This window comes from Lolium perenne, chromosome 6 (genome assembly GCF_019359855.2).
Source record: "Lolium perenne isolate Kyuss_39 chromosome 6, Kyuss_2.0, whole genome shotgun sequence".
Classification (NCBI taxonomy): Eukaryota; Viridiplantae; Streptophyta; class Magnoliopsida; order Poales; family Poaceae; genus Lolium; species Lolium perenne.
The window spans coordinates 10,674,823-10,695,539 of record NC_067249.2 but is presented as its reverse complement, the minus strand read 5'-3'; the positions used below and the strand labels follow the sequence as shown (position 1 = coordinate 10,695,539).

Sequence of the window (20,717 nt, the reverse complement as noted above, 5' to 3'; positions counted from 1 at the left end):
GAGTAAACGAAGGATCAATTTGTTTGGGCTGGAAAAAACTCGCTGGGCTGGAAACCATATTTGGGCCCGAATCCAGGCCGTTCCCGTTCCATCGTCGTCGGTTCAGATTGAGCACGGCCATGATGAGAAACTTTGAGGAACTCGCGCTCGCTCCTGCTCCGCCGCTACAAGCCGTCGACCTCTTCCCGATACCACCATCTCATGCACACCGCCCCTCCGCGATCGCCGCCATCCGAGGTCTCGTGCTTCCGCCCAAAGGCATCCTACCATCGCCTTGTGCCTCCATCTCTACCGGCCTCTGATTTGTTGAGTCAACCGTCGGTTCGCAACCCGCCGAATGAGGTCATCGCCTCCGACGCGCGCTGGAAGAAGGAGATCGTGCCCTACACTTACCGTGTACACTGGGTGCTCCCCCTGACGGATTGTCCGGATGAGTCCCGGCTAGCCATTGATAGTATCAAGAAGATGTACGGCGACAACATCCTTGGCCCGTCTCACCCTGGCACCGTTCGCGCCCGTCTTATCGTCAATGATATCATCGGCGGCATCCATCGAGTGCTCCTTGCCAAGACCCCATGCGACTCCTCTTTGAACATCTCGGACCAAAATAAGAAGAGAACGGTGGCGACGATAGAGCCACAAACAGGTTATCTCGGAGACCTCAACTGGGGGGTGTTTATCGTAAAAAATAAGCGTGTCCAAGTATATAGCAATTGGAGTGGCAAGATTGTAATCTACACTGGAATGCTTGACTTCTTCGACACCGATGCTGAGATTGCTACTATTCTTGCGCACGAGGTAGGTCTTTTTTCCTTATTGGACGACGGATGTTTGCATTTTGAATTCGGGTTGGATGCCATTCACGTGTTATATTCTTCTTTTGTAGATCGGGCACGTTGTCACAAGGCATTGTTTCAGGGCCGGCCCTGGGGCAGGGCGGGAGGGGCGGCCGCCCTGGGCCCAGAAAAGTAAGGGGCCCTCAGATACCAGATATACTTGTGTTATGTATACTCCACTAGTTTGGCTGGTCCAAATTTCTATACACAATCGGAGAACCATACAGATCAGCCCATGTGAAGTGGAGAGGGGTTAGCTGATCGTGGCCTAGGCGGGGGCTGACGGTAAATCTCGGGTAGACCGTAGTCCCTGCACCCGCCCGCTCTCTATTCATAATCATCGAGATCTCTGATTTCTTTGGCCAGTTCCAAACAACATAGGGCCGCCAGACCATGATTGTCCCACGGCGCTAGACGAGGCCTGAGAGAAGACCAGATTGGCGGCCACAACGAACTGCGTGATTGCAGAGAACTGAGAAAAGGTATGTAATGTAATTCTCTAGCCTATGCCCTAATTTTTCCATGATGATCTAGTGATAGTTAATTTATAAAGAAACATACATGCGATTGAAATTGAGTATTCTTTCTTTCAACAAGATCATTAATAATAGACTGATTGTACTGCATTATTTAGGTTTGTATTATTGGGATTTGTAAGTTCCACGTTCGGCCTAGGCTAGTAGCTTTGTACCTTTGCGCTCATTTCCGGTTACTAAGCGGTAAGGAATTATAGGATGCAATTGATATTCATACCAACATCGCTGATTTTCTTTTAAAATCTATTAAGCTAGTGCTTTATACCAATATTACTGATTCTTGTACATTTCGGGGTCCTCGAATATTGATTTTGCTACCACCATCACTGAAAGAATTTGTATCTAAGAATGTACACTTCGGGGCCCTCGAATACGGTTTCGCCCCGGGTCCCGAAAACTCAGGACCGGCCCTGCATTGTTTAGATCTCGGTCAACTCGTGGAGTGTCTTATTCCGTTCCAGCTGGGGAAGCTACTCCCTCTCTCACGGAGGTATATACTAATCCACTTCTGACATCTCACTTTTGACATACCCGTTAACTAGCCAAATTAACCACATATAGTGTTTCCTTCATCCTCATGGGAATTCTAGCTAAAAAAATACGAACAACCAAAATAAGTTCTTTTGTGTTTCAAAATATAAGATTTGTTATATAATTCTAGATGTTTGCATAGACAATTATAGTAAAAGTACCATCTCATATTCAAGACTATGGCTATGTCCTAAAAGTATTTACATTTTGAATTAGAGAAGGTATGTCACCCATTTCATGTGTTTCACTCGTACGTTCTAGGAAAGAGATAGAGGCAGATCACATCGGACTCATGTTGCTTGCTGCTGCCGGTTTTGATCCACGTGTAGCCCTCGGTGTCCACAAGAAGCTAGGGGAGATCGTCGAAGACTCACCATGGGATGATTACATCGGCTCTCGCCCTTCCTGGAAGACAATATCACGGCTACTATCACAGGGCAAGGTCATGGAGGAGGCGCTGGAGCTATACCACAAACATGCTTGCATGAGGGAATGCGCCGACTGACGTTTTCCTTATGGTGGTAATTCTTGGAGATTAACTTTTGAAGATTTGTACCTTTCGGATGTATTTTTTACCAAGAGAAGTTTGGATTTTTTTAATAAAGGGAATATATATTAATATCACGAAGATACTAATTACATCAAGCCTCTGGAACAACGTAATACACCAAGGTTCGGGAAAGCGGAAAAAAGCGGTCGCTTAAGCGCGATGAAGTGTGAAGCGGAGGGGTACCGCATCGATTAGGGCCAAAGCGGCTAATTAAGCGCTAGGCGCGATTAATCATTACGCTTTTTGAAAAATCATGATTAGGCACGCAAGAGCATTGAAAAAACAATCCCGAAGCGTTATGTGTGGTACCTTTTGGGCCCACGGGAAATTGTCGGGACACGGTAACTTTTGGCGCGAGCGAGGGGTTTAGCGCGCCCAATCTTGTGATATTCTTTTTTCCTAGTATGATTTTTGAATTCTGGTCGGTAATACACGTACTATGATTTCTGAATTTATGTTGTGAACTTGTTGTGTATTGATCCGATTTCTGAATTCTGAATTCTGTGATATACCTAATATGATATGATTCCTGAATTCTGAATCGTTATGCTGGACTAAAAGACTAAAACTGAAAGTATGAACAATTGATCTATGATTGTATGATACGATCTACTGTGTACTTGTGTTGTTGTGTACTGATCTGATTCGGTAAGCTATCTTTATTCCACTGTTCTGTTCAAATAATACTTATTCTTTGGATTGAAATTCCTGATTTTCGCTAGTTTTTGGTCCTGCCGTTGACTAAGTCAAGAATGCTTTAGCATCGCTTAAGCACGCACTAAATGCATAGGCTCTAAGCGGAAGGCCACCGCACCGATTATGCTTTCCGCTTTCCTAAACCTTGTAATACACTATAGCAATACAAATGCAAAAATAAAAAAAAATCTAAAAAAATCCGCTACGATATTTCAACCCTATCAAACAACACTATAATCACCACCAAGACAACACCTGAACTCCATGCTCTCTAAAAGGGCTCTCTAAAAGGGAAGCCACCAAGAAGAAAATATTGCACAAGAGCCGCCGTCGTCCGATCATAGATCTTAGATTTTCGCAGTGAAGATAGTCCACGCACTCGAAAATAATGTCTCCAACAAGGTCATTACCAGACACAACAAATTAAGGCAATAACTTAGATTTTCACCCTGAAAGGTAAGACTCTGAGCTTCACATGTGCTGCCGCAACCAACTTACATACTGTTGTTGCGAAACCTACAACACCAACAACACAGAGACTCGAATCTCCATTGCTAGTCCTTCAATCCAGTCTTCATGATATTCTCAGCCTCTGACTTCTCCATGGAGCAAAATGTCGCCTAATGGCAACAAATAATATAGCATCGTGCCACTCCCTCCGGAACCAAACGGTTAGAATAAAATCATGGGCGTGCATGATCGAATACAACCCGATCCAGCTAACTCCAGGTATATGGTGCACTGTTACATTTGTTGGCGAACAATATTCGAACTTCATTCCATATTCCATATCTACTTAAGACGACATCAAAATCTTAAGTGTGTCACCCCACGGTTCGCGAACTATGTAGACATGATAGAGACACTTCTCCGATCAATAACTAATAGCGGGACCTAGAGATCCATAATAGCTCCCACATATTCAACGATGGCTTCGTGATCGGAAGAACCATTAACATACGATACCGATTCCTTTTGTCGCGCGATACTTTACTTATCCGAGGTTTGATCATCGGTATCTCTATACCTAGTTCAACCTCGTCACCAATAAGTATTATTTACTCGTACCGTGATATGACATCCCTTGTGACCTAGTCACATGGTTGCAAGCTAATTGGATGTCATTCTATCGAGAGGGCCCAGAGTATATCTATCAGTCATTTGGATGGACAAATCCCACTATTGATCCACGTGCTTCAACCTATACTTTACGAATACTTAATGCCACTTTTATAATTACCCATTTATGAAGTGTTCGATGTCATCAAATTATCCATCCGGTGTAGTTGATTAACATGATCTCATGGTCGAATGATTAGCTTACTATGTATCTTAAAGCTTGTAGCAAAACGAAATAAATGACTTGATCATATGCTATGCAACAAAGCTTTCCAGCTTCTTATTTTCTTCATTCAAAGTAGCAACATGGCACTCCAGGTTCTTCTTTTCTTCAAGAAAAGTAGCAATAAAGCACTCCAGTTTCTTCCTTTCTTAATTTCTTCACACTAGCAACTCCCTGCTCTGCCTTCTGCCTCTTTGCAGCCTCAAGCTCCAGGTCATCAATGGTTACCTCTGAAACATACTCCAAAGCATTTCCCAACTGTTTATGCAACTCCAAGTTCCTCTTCTCTAAATCCTATTTGCCAAAATCAACCGGTAATTCTTAGTTGCATACTCCACATTGCCATGGATTCTTGAGTCACTCTCATTCTCATACTGCAACCAAAGCTTGCACAAAGCCTGCCTCAATTCAACTGGCCATGGACCATCTACCCAATGAATCTTGCCACACATCACCTCAGCCTAAACATTGATAGAAAATGTAAAGCATAAACATTGATAGAAAATGTAAAGCAGTATCTAAACATGTAGTCCAGGAGGTATCAATGAATCGAAGCTCCTCTGCAAAAAAACACGAATCGGACGAGTGAAACCCTAACCCTGCACTTACCGGCGGACGAGGACTGAGGCCGTGGCCCTCAGCGAACTCCGACAGCATGCCGTCGTCGCTCGCTGCTCTCTCCATCCTCCCAGGACGACATGGTGAAGCGGCGCCGCGCGAGACGCGGACGAACTACACTGAGAGAGAGGGGAGAAACGAGCGGCTCGTTCCGACCGGTCGCACCGCCAGGGTCTAAACCCCAACGAGCGTCAACGGCTCGCGGCGGCCGCCTGTCCTAGTCAGCACCTGACAGTGGGCCCGCAGGTGTTAAAACACTATCCGAAACTTTCTGCGCAATCTGTTATGAGCTGCCTCGTGAGTGGTATTTACGTGAGGAAATTACCGGTGTTGGTACTAGCACGTGACTGTTACCCTAATTATGGTAGTTTGATGGGGATTATACCCAGCTAACGGGCGATGAAAAGAAACGTGTTGCTCCAACAAGGGCCAGGCCGGGCCGGGCCGGGCCGGGCATCTTCTCGCCGTCAAAGGCTGGTAGTAGGGCCTCTGCGAATCCGGCCCACACAGCCTCGTGAGGAAACCTGGCTACTAGAAACTTCCTCCTCCTTCTCCCACCTGCGGCGCGCCGCAACCGGCTCGGCTCTTCTCTTCTCTTTCCTCCACCTTCTTTCCTCAGCCACCATTAGCCCTCTCCGTCTCCGCCCTAGCCCGCCCGCACGCAAACCCTAACCCTAGCCCGCTCGTACGCCCGCCGACCTACTCCTTCTGATGGCGGACGAGCCGCCGGCATCACTCCCGGCCGCCGCCGAGCCGCCGGCACCTGCTCCCGCCGCCGCCGAACCGGAGAAGCCGGAGGAGGCCGAGGCAGAGGAGGGGGACGAGGAGGACGCGCTGCTGGACCGCGCGCAGGCGCTGATCTCGCGGGTCGTCGGGCAGGAGGCCGACCCCAACCCGCGCCTCATACACACCCTCGCCACCATCTGCGAGGACCAGGAGGCCAGGTATGCCCCGCTCCCCTCCCCTCTCTCTCTTCCACTCTATAATTCGCGCTCGATTGGATGATTGGCTTCTATGTCTCGCTCCTCTTCTTGGCCACGAAAATCGTTCCGAGAGAGAGAGAGAGGTGGAAACTCGTTCCTGTTACTGGAACAGCATGCAGGCCACTCGCCACACAGATTCCCTCAGATACGCGGGCTAGGACGTCGCCGTAATCACGCAAGGCATAAACAGATGGAGTGGTTCTCTAGCTGTCTGCTCAATCTAGCTAAGTTCACCCAGTCTGACTGGAGCGGACAATCAAAACTAAACAAATATATGTTCCCCTGTGCTAGCCAGTGTGTCATGCATAAAAGCAGTACTGCGCATCACTCTGTATTTTGTTTGATCTTTATATCACATTGAAACATAATGTGCACACTTTATAGGTGCCAATGCCCCTTGAATCACTCTGCTCGATTCGATTGCTTTGTTGGTTCCCAGGGCTTGCTCTCCGCTTGCTAGGAAAATCGATTCCAGAGTAGTAGTAGTAGTTGGTCTTTAGCGTGTTAGGATCTTGTCTTCTTCGCCCCTGTTACTGGAACAGCTTCCTGGACACCCACAGCTATTCTTCTTGTGAAAATCTTGTAGATGCTCTGTTTCCTTAGCATTTATTATGCCGTTTGTGAGCTAGGGAGTTGCTGGAATCACGCAAGGTATAAGAACATGGAGTGGATGCCTCACTGTCTGGGCAACCTAAGTGCACTCCGTCTGAGTGGAGTGGTCAATAAAAACTGAAGACAATCCCTTCTGCCTGCCCCTTGCGAGTACCATGCATAAAAACCGCTGCTGTAGACTATGTGCCACTCTGTTTTATTTAATTTCATCATGGCACAGCATGAAGGCACCTGCATTAGCGAGATGCATAGATGATAATGCCCTATTGAGTTATGTTCCTTTCTGCTAACAATTGCTATGTCCACACCCCCCGCAGGCATCTGCAGGAGTGCGCAAGTGACCCGGCGTTCAACAACGCAAACACGAGGGGTTCCCATACAATAGGCAAGCTGGCGAATCTGATCAGGGTGCGTACTTCGGGCTCTCTGCTTGCATCGGCGATAATCTGAGCCTTATTGTTAACTGCTGCGACTAACCGTTGTTGCTTCAACCTTTGTTGGCAGGAGAACGATGAATTCTACGACCTTGTGTTCTGCAAGTTCTTGTCTGACACGTCGTACTCAGTGGCAGTACGCTGCGCTTCTGCCAGGCTGCTCCTGAGCATCCACAATGCATGGGTGGTAAGGCTCCCACCCTCCGCACACACTGTTTTACGTTTCTCATCATGATACCTGTATTATTAGCTTGATTTATGTTTGTCTCCGCAGCCGCAGTTTCCGCATGCTTTTGAAGATGCTACTATTGCAAATTTAAAGAACTGGATAAGGGAAGATGGTGAAGCCTGTGACTGGAAGCATGTAGAAAGTGGTAAAAAACCAACAGATACCGAGATGCTGAGAACATATGCTATTGGGCTGCTTTCCATGGCGTTGTATAGGTACTGTGTCATGGCTTATCGGATGAGATTGCATGCTATTCTTCATTTCTTCAGCAGTCTTTCTGATGTAGTTAATAAACTAACTGTTGCATTTTTGTTTCGTCACCAGCGGTGGGCAATTGGTAGAAGATGTCTTAAACATGGGGGTATCAGCCAAGCTCATGCATTTTTTGCGAACACAAGTCTCTGGGGATGTCACATCTTCACAGAAAGATGCCAATCTCCTATTAGGTACCAAGCATCCTCGGGGTAGAGATGAGAACAGGAGCAAAGTACGGTTTGTTCAAGACAGCTCTGTATTGGACGGAACTAGGGCTGGAGATGGAATACTGACTGACCCAACTTCGGAAAAGGACCTTGCTCCTTGTGTTGTGATGAGGCAAGCAGATAGCGAACGATTGACGGATGACACTGTTGATATGCCGCAGGCAGATGGGCTAATGCGCTCAACTGGTTCCGATATGAAGACAGTCTATGGGGAAAAGCATCCTCCATGTGAAAGCTTGAGAGATGAACACTTGAAGAGAAAGCTGAGTCGTACAGGGTCTCGACTAAGAGGGGAAAGCAAAACAGCTGAAAGCTTGACTGAGAGTGAGCGGACACCTTTATCACCAACCTCAGGATTGAGAATTGGAAATCGGGCTAGCAAAGACAAGAATGCGGCTAAAGTCGAGGACCCAAAGAAAGCAATCGATTTGAACAATAGCTCTGCAGGCCTTGAGGCTTATACTGCTATATCGAAAGAGGAGTATGAAGACCGGTTCAGGGATTGCATTATTGGCTTGAAGGATATAACTGACATTGTTTTGAAGGCAGTTAGAGCTGCAGAAGCGGAAGCCAGATCTGCAAATGCACCTGAGGAAGCTGTGAAAGCAGCAGGTGATGCTGCTGCTGAGCTTGTGAAATCTGCCGCTTTAGAGGTATGGAAAAAGACATCTTTTGACTTTCTAAAATAGCAATAGTTACGTAACCCTGATTCATTTTCTGCTTCATTATGTGTTAGTAATTTTTGATGTACTGTGTTTTTGAAGGTTTGGAAGAGTGAAAATAATGGTGACGCAGTTGTATTAGCTGCTGAGAAAGCTGCAACTACTGTCGTTGATGCTGCCATCTCCACTAGTGTTTCACGGTAATGAAAGAAACACGTGCTCTCTCTCTTTCTCCTCCCCCTCTTTTCATTATATTATCGTTCCTTCTCTGAATTCTATTTGGTGTTACAGAAGCTCTGACCAAGTTAATGAGGAGCATGTGGTTGAAGAAGCTGCGAAAATCAGCGAGGACCAGGATTTGGAAGATTTTGTTACCCCCGACTACGAGCAGCTCTTGCAACTTAGAGAAAAATATAGCATTCTGTGCTTACAGGTTTTGGGAGAGTATGTTGAAGCTTTGGGTCCTGTTCTGCATGAAAAGGGTGTTGATGTTTGCCTCGCATTATTGCAACGGGGCATCAAAGACCAGGAGGGATGTGGCCACTTTGCTCTACTTCATGAAATTCTTCGATTAATTTGTGCCCTGGCCGCCCACCGGAAATTTGCTGCGCTATTTGTTGATCGGGGTGGTATTCAGAAGATCCTCTCTGTCCCTAGAATTACTCAGACATATACTGCTCTTTCTGCGTGCTTATTTACTTTTGGTTCCCTCCAGGTAAACTTAGTAACCTAAACTGGCTGGTCATGCTGTCTGTTGATCTGTTGTCACTTTCCCCGGACTGTTCATTTATCTTATTGCTAAGCGTGCTTGCTTTTTGCAGTCTACCATGGAGCGTGTTTGTGCACTTTCATCTGACACACTCAACAATGTAGTTGAACTAGCGCTTCAACTCTTAGAGTGCCCACAAGAGTCAGCTAGAAAAAATGCTGCCATATTCTTCGCTGCTGCTTTTGTGTTCAAAGCTGTTCTGGACTCATTTGATGCACAGGATGGGATGCAAAAACTTCTGAATATTTTACATGTTGCTGCATCTGTAAGGTCTGGTGGCAACTCCGCATTAGGATCGTCCAATGCGAATCAAGGGAATGATCGATCGCCTGCTGAAGTTCTGACTGCAACAGAAAAGCAGGTTGCATATCATTCATGTGTTGCACTACGGCAATATTTTAGAGCTCATCTTCTCCAGCTTGTTGATTCCATCCGGCCAAGCAAGAGTATCCGTAGTATTGCTCGGAATACTTCCAGTGCAAGAGCTGGTTACAAACCTTTTGACATCGGCAATGAGGCTATGGATGCTATTTTCCGTCAGATCCAGCGGGATAGAAAGTTAGGACCTGCTCTTGTGAGAACTCGCTGGCCTGTGATGGATAAATTCTTGGCCTCTAATGGTCATATAACGATGATGGAGTTATGCCAGGTAAAACTATGGTATTGTTTTTGCTTACCTTTTTCTAGAAGAACAAGTGTTCATATGTAAGCTGATTTAATTCATAACAACCTGTTTCAGAGTCTACCTGCTGATCGATATCTTCATGACTTGGCTCAATACGCATTTGGAGTTCTTCACATCATAACACTTATGCCACACAGCCGCAAATTGATGGTGCATGCTACATTAAGTAACAACCGCATTGGTATGACTGTTTTACTTGATATAGCGAACAGTGTTGTTGGCTATGTTGATCCAGAGGTGTGTTTTCCCTTCTCAAGCTATGCATCAACTAAGCTTTACAAATGCGACAGTATTTGCCAAATTTCGTCCAAGTAAATAACCTTTTGACGGCTTTGTGTACTAGGTGCTATGTCCAGCATTGAATGTGCTTGTCAATCTTGTATGCCCCCCTCCGTCGATCAGCAACAAGCCGTCCTCAACTGCTAATCAGCAACCTGGGAGTTGTTCAGAAAGCAGAGACAGGAATGCCGAAAAAAGTACTTCAGAAAGAAATCTAGCAGCGAACCAAGGTGAATCTGGCACACCTGTAGTGCCATCTGGAGTTGTTGGTGATAAGAGAATATCTCTAGGCGTAGGAGCTGGGGGTCCTGGTCTTGCTGCTCAATTGGAACAAGTGTATCGCCAAGCTCGAGAAATAGTCAGAGCCAATAATGGTATAAAGATTCTCTTGCAGCTTCTTAGTACTCGGATGGTTACACCTCCTGTGGCTATTGATTTTATTCGAGCCCTTGCCTGTCGTGTACTGCTTGGCTTGGCTAGAGATGATGCAATTGCTCATATATTGACAAAGCTCCAGGTATCGTGGACTGCAGAACAATGCACTTCTTTTCTTCTGTTTTGTCTTACTATTGCATGTCTATAATATCAGTAACCAGTAACATCTAGCGACTACTCCCTCACTTTCGCATATAGGGTTTCGAAATGTAAGTCCTGTACAGAAAGTAATAGTGTAGTTAATGAGGTTTGACTAAGGTCAAACAACACTACCTATTCAAACCTAATTGTGGGACAGTTGGCTAAACATTTTCACCTTTTCCTTTCCTTCTCATTTTCTCTGTTAGTCTGTGAAAAATGCTATGAGATGAAAATGGACGGAACTGCCCCTCTTTGATATACTTCTTTCATCCTCTCTTTACATACGTGTCTTGTAGGTAACTTTCTTTTTTGTGGGTTTGCCTTCTAGGCAAGTAAGTAACTATTGACATGCTATTTCAGGTAGGGAAGAAATTGTCGGAATTGATTCGTGATACCAGTACCCAGACATCTGGAAGTGATAATGCAAGATGGATAAATGAACTGACCCAAGTGGCAATTGAACTTATTGCAGTAAGAAACGCCTATCATGTTCTGTTTTTTTAGTTGCTCAGAATTTTTATGCGTATAGTTTTTTTTTGCTGGTATCTTGCTGTTCATCAAGTCAATGAGCACGCTGTTTTTTTGTAGCTATTTAGTATTCAATGGTTACTAGGAATATTGTATAATCAAACAGGTGCTTGAAAGTTATAAGTAGTTCTAAGGAGGGAAAACTACTTGTGATCCTTAGATGTTATCCAGTTATGTTTTATGTGATAGGCTCCCCTAATATTGAGATTTTAATGTGTGCCTAATATGCTGTAGTTTCATGCTGCACCGCTCAAATGGGAAATATTGGCTGAATGAGTACTATGTTGTTTTTTCTTTCGCCTGATAGGTCTTGACAAATTCTGGTAAAGAAACAACCTTAGCAGCAACTGATGCTGCTGCTCCAGCGTTGAAGCGCATTGAGCGAGCTGGCATAGCTGCTGCTACTCCTATCTCATACCAATCCAGGTTTGACTCTGTGTAGTGTTTTCCTCCTTTTATTTCCCAGCTCCACGATCCTACATTTGCTCTTCTTTTTGTGTGTGTAGGGAACTGATGCAACTGATACATGAACATCTCCTTGGATCTGGCTTGGCTGCTACTGCAGCCATGTTGCAAAAGGAGGCTGACCTTGCACCTTTGCAGTCAACTGCTGCAGTGCCACCTGTCCACCAGGCCGTTGCCCTGGAACCATCATCTGTTCAAGTTCAACAGTGGCCCTCTGGCCGTGTTCAGGGATTTCCGACTAACAAAACAATAATAGCTGAAGATCAAGATGGCCAGAGATCAGATTCTGTTGTGCCTTCGTCTAAGAAGAAGGCACTGGTCTTCTCATCCAGTTTTTCTAAACGAGGTCAACCCTTTCTTTCGTTTTCTGGTAATAGATCAAGCAATAGCCTGAGAAGTCCTGTACCTACTGGAAATGTGGACAATATAACTTGCTCTGCTACTACTACCAATACTGGACATGAAGAGACATCGCATAAAACGCCAATGCCGTTGCCACTTAAGAGGAAGCTTGTGGATATGGACCTTAGTTCAGCGTCGGTAGCAAAGCGGCCTGCAATAGCTGATCAATCATGTCAATCTCCTGTATTCAAAACTCCCGCTCCTACTCGCAGAGGCTTGTCTGTAGCAGTGGATTCTCCGACTGCCACTTTTCATCCAGGAAGGACAAACTTCAACAGCATTTCCACGGAGAACTTTGAAGATTCCCAAGGCACGCCTGGAGTGGTAACAGGCACACCACATCTTGGTGCAAATGATCAGCAGTCAGGAAATTTGGAGCGCATGACACTTGACTCACTGGTTGTACAATATTTGAAACAGCAACATCGCCAGTGTCCTGCTCCAATAACAACTTTGCCACCAGTCTCTCTGGTGCACCCTCATGTTTGTCCTGAGCCTAGTCGCAGTATTAGTGCACCACCAAATGTAACTGCCCGTATTGGAAGCCGTGAGATAAGTAGGGAGTTCAGTGGGATCAAAGTACCTCGCAGGGATCGTCAATTTATATACAGCAGGTTCAAGCCATGCCGTGTTTGCCGTGATGAGTCTTCGCTGTTGACGTGCATGACTTTTATTACAGGTGCATCACGAGTGGCGGCAGGAAGCCATACTGGTGAATTAAAAATATTTGACTACAATACTGCAGGTCTCATAGAGACGCAATCTTGCCACCAAAATCTTGTTACAGTGGTGGAAACAACATCTTTTGGTGGAAATGAGCTGATTCTCTCATCTAGCATAAACGAGGTTAAGCTCTGGGATGCTTTCGCCGTCTCTACAGGACCTTTGCACACATTTGAGGATTGCAAAGCTGCTAGGTTTAATCATGCTGGGACATCATTTGCCGCCATTTCTACTGATGCAAGCCGCCGGGGGGTTCTATTGTATGATGTGCAGACACATAATATTGATATGCAGCTTCCTGATAACTCGAACCTTTCAGGTTCAGGCCGTAGTTATGCACATCCAGTCATACATTTCAGTCCGTCAGATGATATGTTGTTGTGGAATGGGGTCCTGTGGGATAGACGAAGTCCGGACCCTATCCATAAGTTTGACCAGTTCACAGACTATTGTGGTGGTGGCTTCCATCCTGCTGGAAATGAGGTAATTATTTTCTTGGACAACAGTTACTGTATTCTCTTGTTTCGTTTATTTCTATCCATTTCTTAGCATGGCCATGAAGAAGCTTTACTCTCCCTGCTTCAAAATGCAAAACATGTAGTTTCCTTTAAACTTGTAAGGGGCATGCATTTTCGTCCTCACATGACCTCCACTTTTCCTGCATTACCACAACTGTCCCTCTTCACAGACAAGGCATTTAGTCATTCGTAAGTCATTTTGTACAGAAGGAATTGTGTTTATGAATATATTTTAGATGCACTATCTGTGCTTCTGGGATTTTACACCTAACAAGTTCTTGTTGGCCATACTCATCTGTGCTATCTGTGCTATTAAATTCGGCAACTTGAGCAGGCTGTTCAGTAACTGTGCCATATATCTTTTGCAATCTGATTTTTACGAGTCAGTTTTTTCTTATCTTTCAAGCCAAATAAATGACCTCAGTAAGTATTCTGCAAGAAAATTCGTAAGTATAGTAAGAGAAGTGCACGGTAGTAAGCTAATTATTGTGGAATGTGTTTATATTGCACTGAAAAGTCTTCAAATATTATCATGCCATGGTTTTAAAGGTGTCCTTAAGGCGCCGCCTAGGCGATGCTTAGGCGTCAAGGCGCCCTCCCTCCGCCTTGGAAAATTGACCGCTTTAGGCGCCTAGGCGTCCAAAGCGCGACGCATAGGCGTCAAGGCGCCCGCCCTCCGCCTTGGAAAATCGACTGCTTTAGGCGCCTAGGCGTCGCTTAGGCGTCAGAGCGCCCCCTAACCACTTTAAGATGCCTTAACGCCTTCAAAACCATGTATTATAACCATTAGATCAGACTTAATTCAAATATATTAACCCTTATATTATTAATAATAAAAGGCAACAGCAAGGTGAGTGTGATATTACTAGCTGTATGTTACATTTGCCAAAATACTTTGGGAGGAATTTGTTTCTACGGTGCATATTTTCTCATCTCTTTCCACACTGTTTTGCAGGTGATCCTAAATTCAGAGGTGTGGGATCTGAGAAAATTTAAGCTTCTCAGGAGTGTCCCTTCTCTGGACCAGACAGTTATCAAATTCAATGGCAGGGGTGATGTTATTTACGCCATCCTTAGGCGCAATCTTGAGGATGTGACATCCTCCATTAATACTCGTAGGGTCAGACATCCTCTGTTCCCTGCATTCCGCACGATCGATGCCGTCACCTACTCAGATATTGCAACTGTCCAAATAGACCGTGGTGTCCTTGATCTTGCTACTGAGCCCAACGATTCCCTTCTTGGAGTCGTTGCGATGGATAATCCTGATGAGATGTTCTCCTCTGCTCGCTTATTCGAAGTTGGCAGGAAACGACCAACTGATGATGATTCCGATCCAGAGGATGGAGGTGACTCAGAGGACGACGATGATGAAGACGACGACGAGTCGGATGTTGATGTTATCCTTGGGTCGCTTGGGGACACAGATTCTGACGAGGATCCAGGCAATAGCAGCGATGATGGTGGCGGTGATGACGACGATGATGAGGATATGGATAGCGAGGATGACTATGACGACGATGACAATGAAGGAGACTTCGATGTGGGAGAAGGGCTGCTGGAGATCATGGGTGGCGGTGATGGTGATGAGAGCGATATGATCGAATCCTTTAGCAGCGGTGATGAAGAAGCCTGGATCATGTAAGAGTAGATGATTCTGTTTTAGCACAGTGGCGATGACATCGCTTGGATGCAGGAACATGACTAGGATCAGAACACCGATTGTCTTTGGTTCGCGCACACAAATCCAAGTTCTCAATTCAATCCAAAGTTTTGGGTCCACGCAATGAGCTCCACTACACGGTGTGATGTTGAATCACATTAATGACTTGAACACACTTTCAGCTTTAAGGTAGCTGCTTATTGAAGGATGGCACAAGAAACTTACAAAGAATTTTCGAAGATAAATAAGTGGGTAGGCTACAGTGTGCGCTTATTGAAGAGAACTACTATCAAAGATCTGCCAAGGCAGAAAGATTTGGTATGTTATGTACATTCATCACCAGTCTAAATGTGATCCCGTAACCTTTACTAATGCAATCCTATGTACTTCTTGCAGTACAATGTGCACTGTTTGTGGTTATGTTCATAGAGTTCTTGAAGTAAAATTGCTTTGCTGTGCCTTAAAGGTGATCTACCCTTGAAGATCGGGACTCCTGGAAACATCTTCTGTAACTTTGTCCTTTTCAAGTAGAAGTTAGCAGGGGCTGCGTGCGGCTCTTTTGGCACCTTTTTTTCTTCTTCTGATCTGACAACTTTCTGCATATGAATGGTGAGAAGTTAAAGCAAGTCCGAGGAGGAAATTTACAGTGCGTTAGCAATTATAGCATACCTGTGTAATCTTTTTTGACGGTGAGAGAACAAAACCCACAGGCGGGAGCCAGGCTGACTCACTGGGCTAGGAACCTGTGTAAATTTTGATAGTTTGTATATCCCCTTTGTTTTTTTGAGAGGAAGGCTAATATATTACCACAAAACAGGGGTGGCAATATCCTTTTTTGAGAGGAAGGCTAATATATTACCCCTTTGCCTCTGTCGTTCGATGTAGCAAGCAGTTATTTCGTGGATCACGTCCCACCGAAGGGAGCAGGAGGGTTGGACCTCGCCGTAGTTGTTGAGAAGGACGGGCAGCCAGTCCCAGCCACTGTTTCTACACCTGAAGACGTGTAATTGCACCTTAAATAACGGCAGCCGTTTAGCTAGGCGCGGTGAACAGGATGAGCAGCTATTATACATCCAAAGTAATCGTCGGCCCTTTACCGCCACACACGCAAACGCCGACGAGGAAACACATGCGCGGCGGCGGTGAAGACTCCGATTGCGTGGATGCTCCACCACCGACCGAAGTTGGTCGGTTTACCCGATCTGGCGGCACCGGACCTATGGCGTGATAGATTGTTCATGGCAAACTCGAATCGGACATGGGCACCTCCATGAATGTTGGGGAAAATCAACCCTTCTAGGATTTTTTTGTCGATGTTACATACCACATTGGAATTTGTTACATGTGTACGTAATTTTTGATGTGTTAGTATGGGCAAAGTGGTACACTGATTTTGTACGTATATGACGTAGAGATTGCACCAATGTTACACACTCACTTGTTGTTCCTATAATATTGAATAAGTTAGAGAAAAATGTTAGATACACTGGAAATAAATATTACAAAATGCATACCTAGAAAAGTGTTACGTTTGAAATTATTTTGTACCATTTGGTGGACTTTTTTTTGCATCATCACTTCGCGACTTGAAAAGGCTATTGGAAAAAAATATTCGAGAAAATATTACGTACATTGAAACAAAACATGAAACATACAGACCGATTTTGTACCATGACCGGACAGGCGGGATTCACTCACTTAACTAGATCGGCTGGCCAAGGATGCTGTTGCTTCCAGTTTTTACAGCCGGCTATACCCTAGCGTATGCCATTAAAAATATGTAGATATGTACGGATGTAGACAAATATGAGTCATTAGGGTATCTCCAACCGAGCGACTCATCCCACTCCCGCGCGTTTGGATGGGTCGAGCCGGACAAAAAACCAGCCCAGCGCGCGAACCCATCCCTAAAACGGATGGCCGCAGCGTCCGGGACGACCCAAACCCGGCCCAAATCTGAGACGAGTTTGCGTGGCCGCGGACGCCGACGGCTGGCCGCTCGAGTCCGCCCCTTGTCCGCCCATGGCCCGCATGTCATAGGCAGAAATAACTTTTCTTCATTAAAACGGTAGCCATTAATTTTTTTTAATCTACTACTCCTATCCTAATACGTACGGGGCCGGCGGGCTCGCCGGCGACTCCTCGCCGACGCGCCGTCGGGGCCGTGGATTTCACTCGATGCGGGCGGCCTGTACGCGTGAGGATTCCACTCCAGCTTACAAGCTGGGTGGCGTGACGGAGGCCTTCATCCTCCTCCTTTCTGCCCTCGCGCCTCGGGCGCGCTCGCTCTCCGCCTCCTGCGGCGGCACCATCCGCCTCCCGCATAGCTCCAGCTCCTGCAGGGCGGTGCATTCCACAGCGGTCCGCGCCTCCAGGCGGACGCGGCCGGCGGCTTTGGGCCTCGTGGTTCTCGTTCCGCCGGCGCATGCGCTCTTGTCGGCCGCGCTCCGCCGATGCAGCAGCCTCCCTGATATTAAGTCATTTGCTACAGCAAACGCTATCGAAGTTCGAATTAATGATAATATTAGAATGATGGCTGAATTGCATGCTAGGTGGGAAAGAGAAGAAAAATTTGCTAAGAATAATGTAGCTAAAGTTTGGACTATTACCACCACTAGTAATGTTGATGCTTCACATGTTGTTAAACCTCCTACTATCAATGGTAAAATAATTGGTGTTGGCAATCTTTCTACTTCTAATACAAAGCATGCAAAATTGCCTGAAACTGCTGAAACTGTTTGTGATAAAAGTGCTGAAATTTTTCAGAGTATTGGGGACAATGATATCATTGATTTAGATCATAATGGTTTTGATTTTGATAATTGTCATATCTCTGAAGTTATTAAGTTCTTGCAAAAACTTGCTAGAAGTCCTAATGCTAGTGCTATAAATTTGGCCTTTACAAAACATATTACAAATGCTCTCATAAAAGCTAGAGAAGAGAAATTAAAACTTAAAGCTTCTATTTCTAGGAAGTTGGAAGATGGTTGGGAGCCCATCATTAAGATGAAGGTCAATGATTTTGATTGTAATGCTTTATGTGATCTTGGTGCAAGTATTTCTGTTATGCCTAAGAAACTTTATGATATTCTTGACTTGCCACTTTTGAAATATTGTTATTTGGATGTTAATCTTGCTGATAATTCTATAAAGAAACCTTTGGGGGGGATTGACAATGTTCACATTACGGTTAACAATAACATTTTCCCCGTTGATTTTGTTGTTTTGGGTATTGAATGCAATGCATCTTGTCCTATTATTTTGGGAAGACCCTTTCTTCGAACTGTTGTGCTATTATTGATATAAAAGAAGGAAATATTAAATATCAACTTTCTCTTAAGAAAGGTATGGAACACTTCCCTAGAAAGAGAATGAAGTTGCCTTTTGATTATATTATTAGAATAAATTATGATGTTGATGTTTTTTCTCTTGATGTTACTTGATTTATACTTTCTGCGCCTAACTGAAAGGCGTTAAAGAAAAGCGCTTATGGGAGACAACCCATTATTTTATTTCTGTAATTTTTGTTTTATATTTGAGTCAAGGTGCTTGTTACTACTGTAGCAATATCTTTGTATCTTTATTTTACTGCATTGTTGTGCCAAGTAAAGTCTTTGATAGAGAGTTGATACTAGATTTGGATTTCTGCGCAGAAACAGATTTTTAGCTGTCACGAATTTGAGCTGTTGTCTCTATAGGAGAGTCTAAAAATTCTGTCAAAATTCATGAGTAATCCTCAGATATGTACGCAACTTTCATTAAATTTGAGCTTCTTCATCTGAGCATGTGAAGTGCCTCGAAAAATTTTGTCTTTACGGACTGTTCTGTTTTGACAGATTCTGCCTTTTATTTCATATTGCCTCTTTTACTGTGTTTGAGTGGATTTCTTTGCTCCATTAAATTCAGTAACCTTGGGTAATGTCCAGAAGTGTTGGGAATGATTGTGTCCTCTCTGAACATGTAAATTTTTGATTATGCACTAACCCTCTAATGAGATTGTTTTGACTCTGCTGTGAAGGAAGTTTTCAAGGGTCAAGAGAGGAGGATGATATAATATGATCAAGAAGAGTGAAAAGTCTAAGCTTGGGGATGCCCCCGTGGTTCATCCCTGCATATTTCAAGAAGACCCAAGCATCTAAGCATCTTATCAGGTCACTTCTAGTGAAACTATATTTTTATTCAGTCACATCTTATGTGCTTTACTTGGAGCGTCTGTGTGCTTTTATTTTTGTTTATGTTTGAATAAATTCGGATCCTAACAATCCTTGTATGGGAGAAAGACACGCTCCGCTGTTTCATATGAACACTGGTGTCCTTAGTTTTTCTTTTAATGTTCATGGGAAAAGTTAAAAGCTGCTGCACTTATTGCTATTTGGTTGGAAACAGAAAATGCTTCATGTGGTAATTGATATATTGTCTTGAATAATTTGATACTTGGCAATTGTTTTGAGTTCTCAAGTAGATCATGTTTAAGCTCTTCCATCATGTGATTTAAACCTATTAGTGGAGAACTACCGTAGAGCTTGTTGAAATTTGGTTTGCATGATTGGTCTCTCTAAAGTCTAGATATTTTCTTATGTAAGTTTTGCTGTACCGGTTTATACTTGTGTTTGCTTCAAACAACCTTGCTAGCCAAAGCCTTGTACTGAGAGGGAATGCTTCTCGTGCATCCAAAACCTTGAGCCAAAACTTATGCCATTTGTATCCACCATAACTACCTACTAAGTGGTATTTTTCTGCCATTCCAAAGTAAATTACTTGCGTGCTACCTTTAAAATTTCAATCCTTGTCTTTGCAATACATAGCTCATGGGAAAGTAGCCTAAAAACTATTGTGGTAAATAATATGTCGCTTATGTATTTTAGTTCTTATAAGTTGCTTGTTGAGCGGTAACCATGTTTCTGGGGACGCCATCAACCTGTTACACATTTGTTGAATATCATGTGAGTTGCTATGCATGTTCATCTTGTCTGAAGTAAGGGAGATTTGCCATGAGTTGAATGGTTTGAGTATGCATATTGTTAGAGAAGAACTTTGGGCCGCCAACCAAAGCCATGTATCATGGTGGAAGTTTCAGCTTGGACATTAATCCTCAAATCTCTTATGAGAATATTATATGTTGTTGAATTCTTAAAGCATTAAAGAGGAGTCCATTATCTGTTTTCTATGTTGTCCCGATATGGATGTCCTCAAGTTGAGATCTATCAAAATTGAGAGATCAAATGCGATCTATCTCCTTGGACCTTTGTACAGGTGGCATAGAGATACCCCTTTGTGATACTTGGTTGAAACATATGTAATGCAATGATAATCCATGGAAATCTGAGCTAATTAGGACAAGGAGCGGGCACTATTAGTATTCGCTGCATGAGGCTTGCAACTTATAGGAAGTTTTATGCATAACACATACTCCCTCCGTTCCTTTCTATAGTGCCTATAGATTTTTGGCATTTGTTTCAGAATATAAGGTTGTAGCTAGGCTTTTTTTTAGATTACCCCCTCCCCGTTCAGCTCCTAAATTGTTCAGCTCCCAAATTTGTTATGGTAAGTTAGTAAGATATGGATTTCCCAAATTTTACATTGATCTCAAATCGTTCA

General features: G+C 44.3%; 2 protein-coding genes across 3 annotated transcripts; both read left to right on the top strand.

Moving 5' to 3' along the window:
- The first annotated feature begins 201 nt into the window (after positions 1-201).
- LOC127310797 (mitochondrial metalloendopeptidase OMA1-like) lies at positions 202-2,408 on the top strand. Its single transcript, XM_051341434.1, has 3 exons — positions 202-798; positions 1,305-1,318; positions 2,165-2,408. The coding sequence occupies exons 1-3, from the start codon at positions 202-204 to the stop codon at positions 2,406-2,408; spliced, it is 855 nt and encodes a 284-aa protein (XP_051197394.1).
- Positions 2,409-5,665: 3,257 nt separating this feature from the next.
- Positions 5,666-15,993, top strand: LOC127308911 (DDB1- and CUL4-associated factor homolog 1). 2 transcript variants are annotated; one of them, XR_011746435.1, is made up of 15 exons: positions 5,666-6,053; positions 7,022-7,112; positions 7,209-7,325; positions 7,413-7,582; positions 7,692-8,502; positions 8,614-8,711; positions 8,803-9,226; positions 9,333-9,929; positions 10,020-10,202; positions 10,309-10,761; positions 11,181-11,291; positions 11,656-11,774; positions 11,855-13,421; positions 14,412-15,437; positions 15,516-15,993. XR_011746435.1 is itself a non-coding variant. In XM_071821395.1 (14 exons), the coding sequence occupies exons 1-14, from the start codon at positions 5,821-5,823 to the stop codon at positions 15,099-15,101; spliced, it is 5,664 nt and encodes a 1,887-aa protein (XP_071677496.1). In that variant the 5' UTR covers positions 5,666-5,820; the 3' UTR covers positions 15,102-15,514. The 2 variants fall into 2 exon arrangements, 1 of the variants encoding a protein (XP_071677496.1); XM_071821395.1 differs by lacking the exon at positions 15,516-15,993 and having other exon boundaries at positions 14,412-15,514.
- The last annotated feature ends 4,724 nt before the right edge of the window (positions 15,994-20,717 follow it).

What these genes read in the sequence shown, in the direction of transcription:
- LOC127310797 (XM_051341434.1), top strand. Translation starts at nt 202, where the DNA reads ATGCACACCGCCCCTCCGCGATCGCCGCCATCCGAGGTCTCGTGCTTC.
- LOC127308911 (XM_071821395.1), top strand. Translation starts at nt 5,821, where the DNA reads ATGGCGGACGAGCCGCCGGCATCACTCCCGGCCGCCGCCGAGCCGCCG. An exon ending in AGCTGGCGAATCTGATCAGG is followed by an intron (nt 7,113 to 7,208) that starts GTGCGTACTTCG and finishes CTTTGTTGGCAG; the next exon opens with GAGAACGATGAATTCTACGA. An exon ending in TCCATCCTGCTGGAAATGAG is followed by an intron (nt 13,422 to 14,411) that starts GTAATTATTTTC and finishes ACTGTTTTGCAG; the next exon opens with GTGATCCTAAATTCAGAGGT.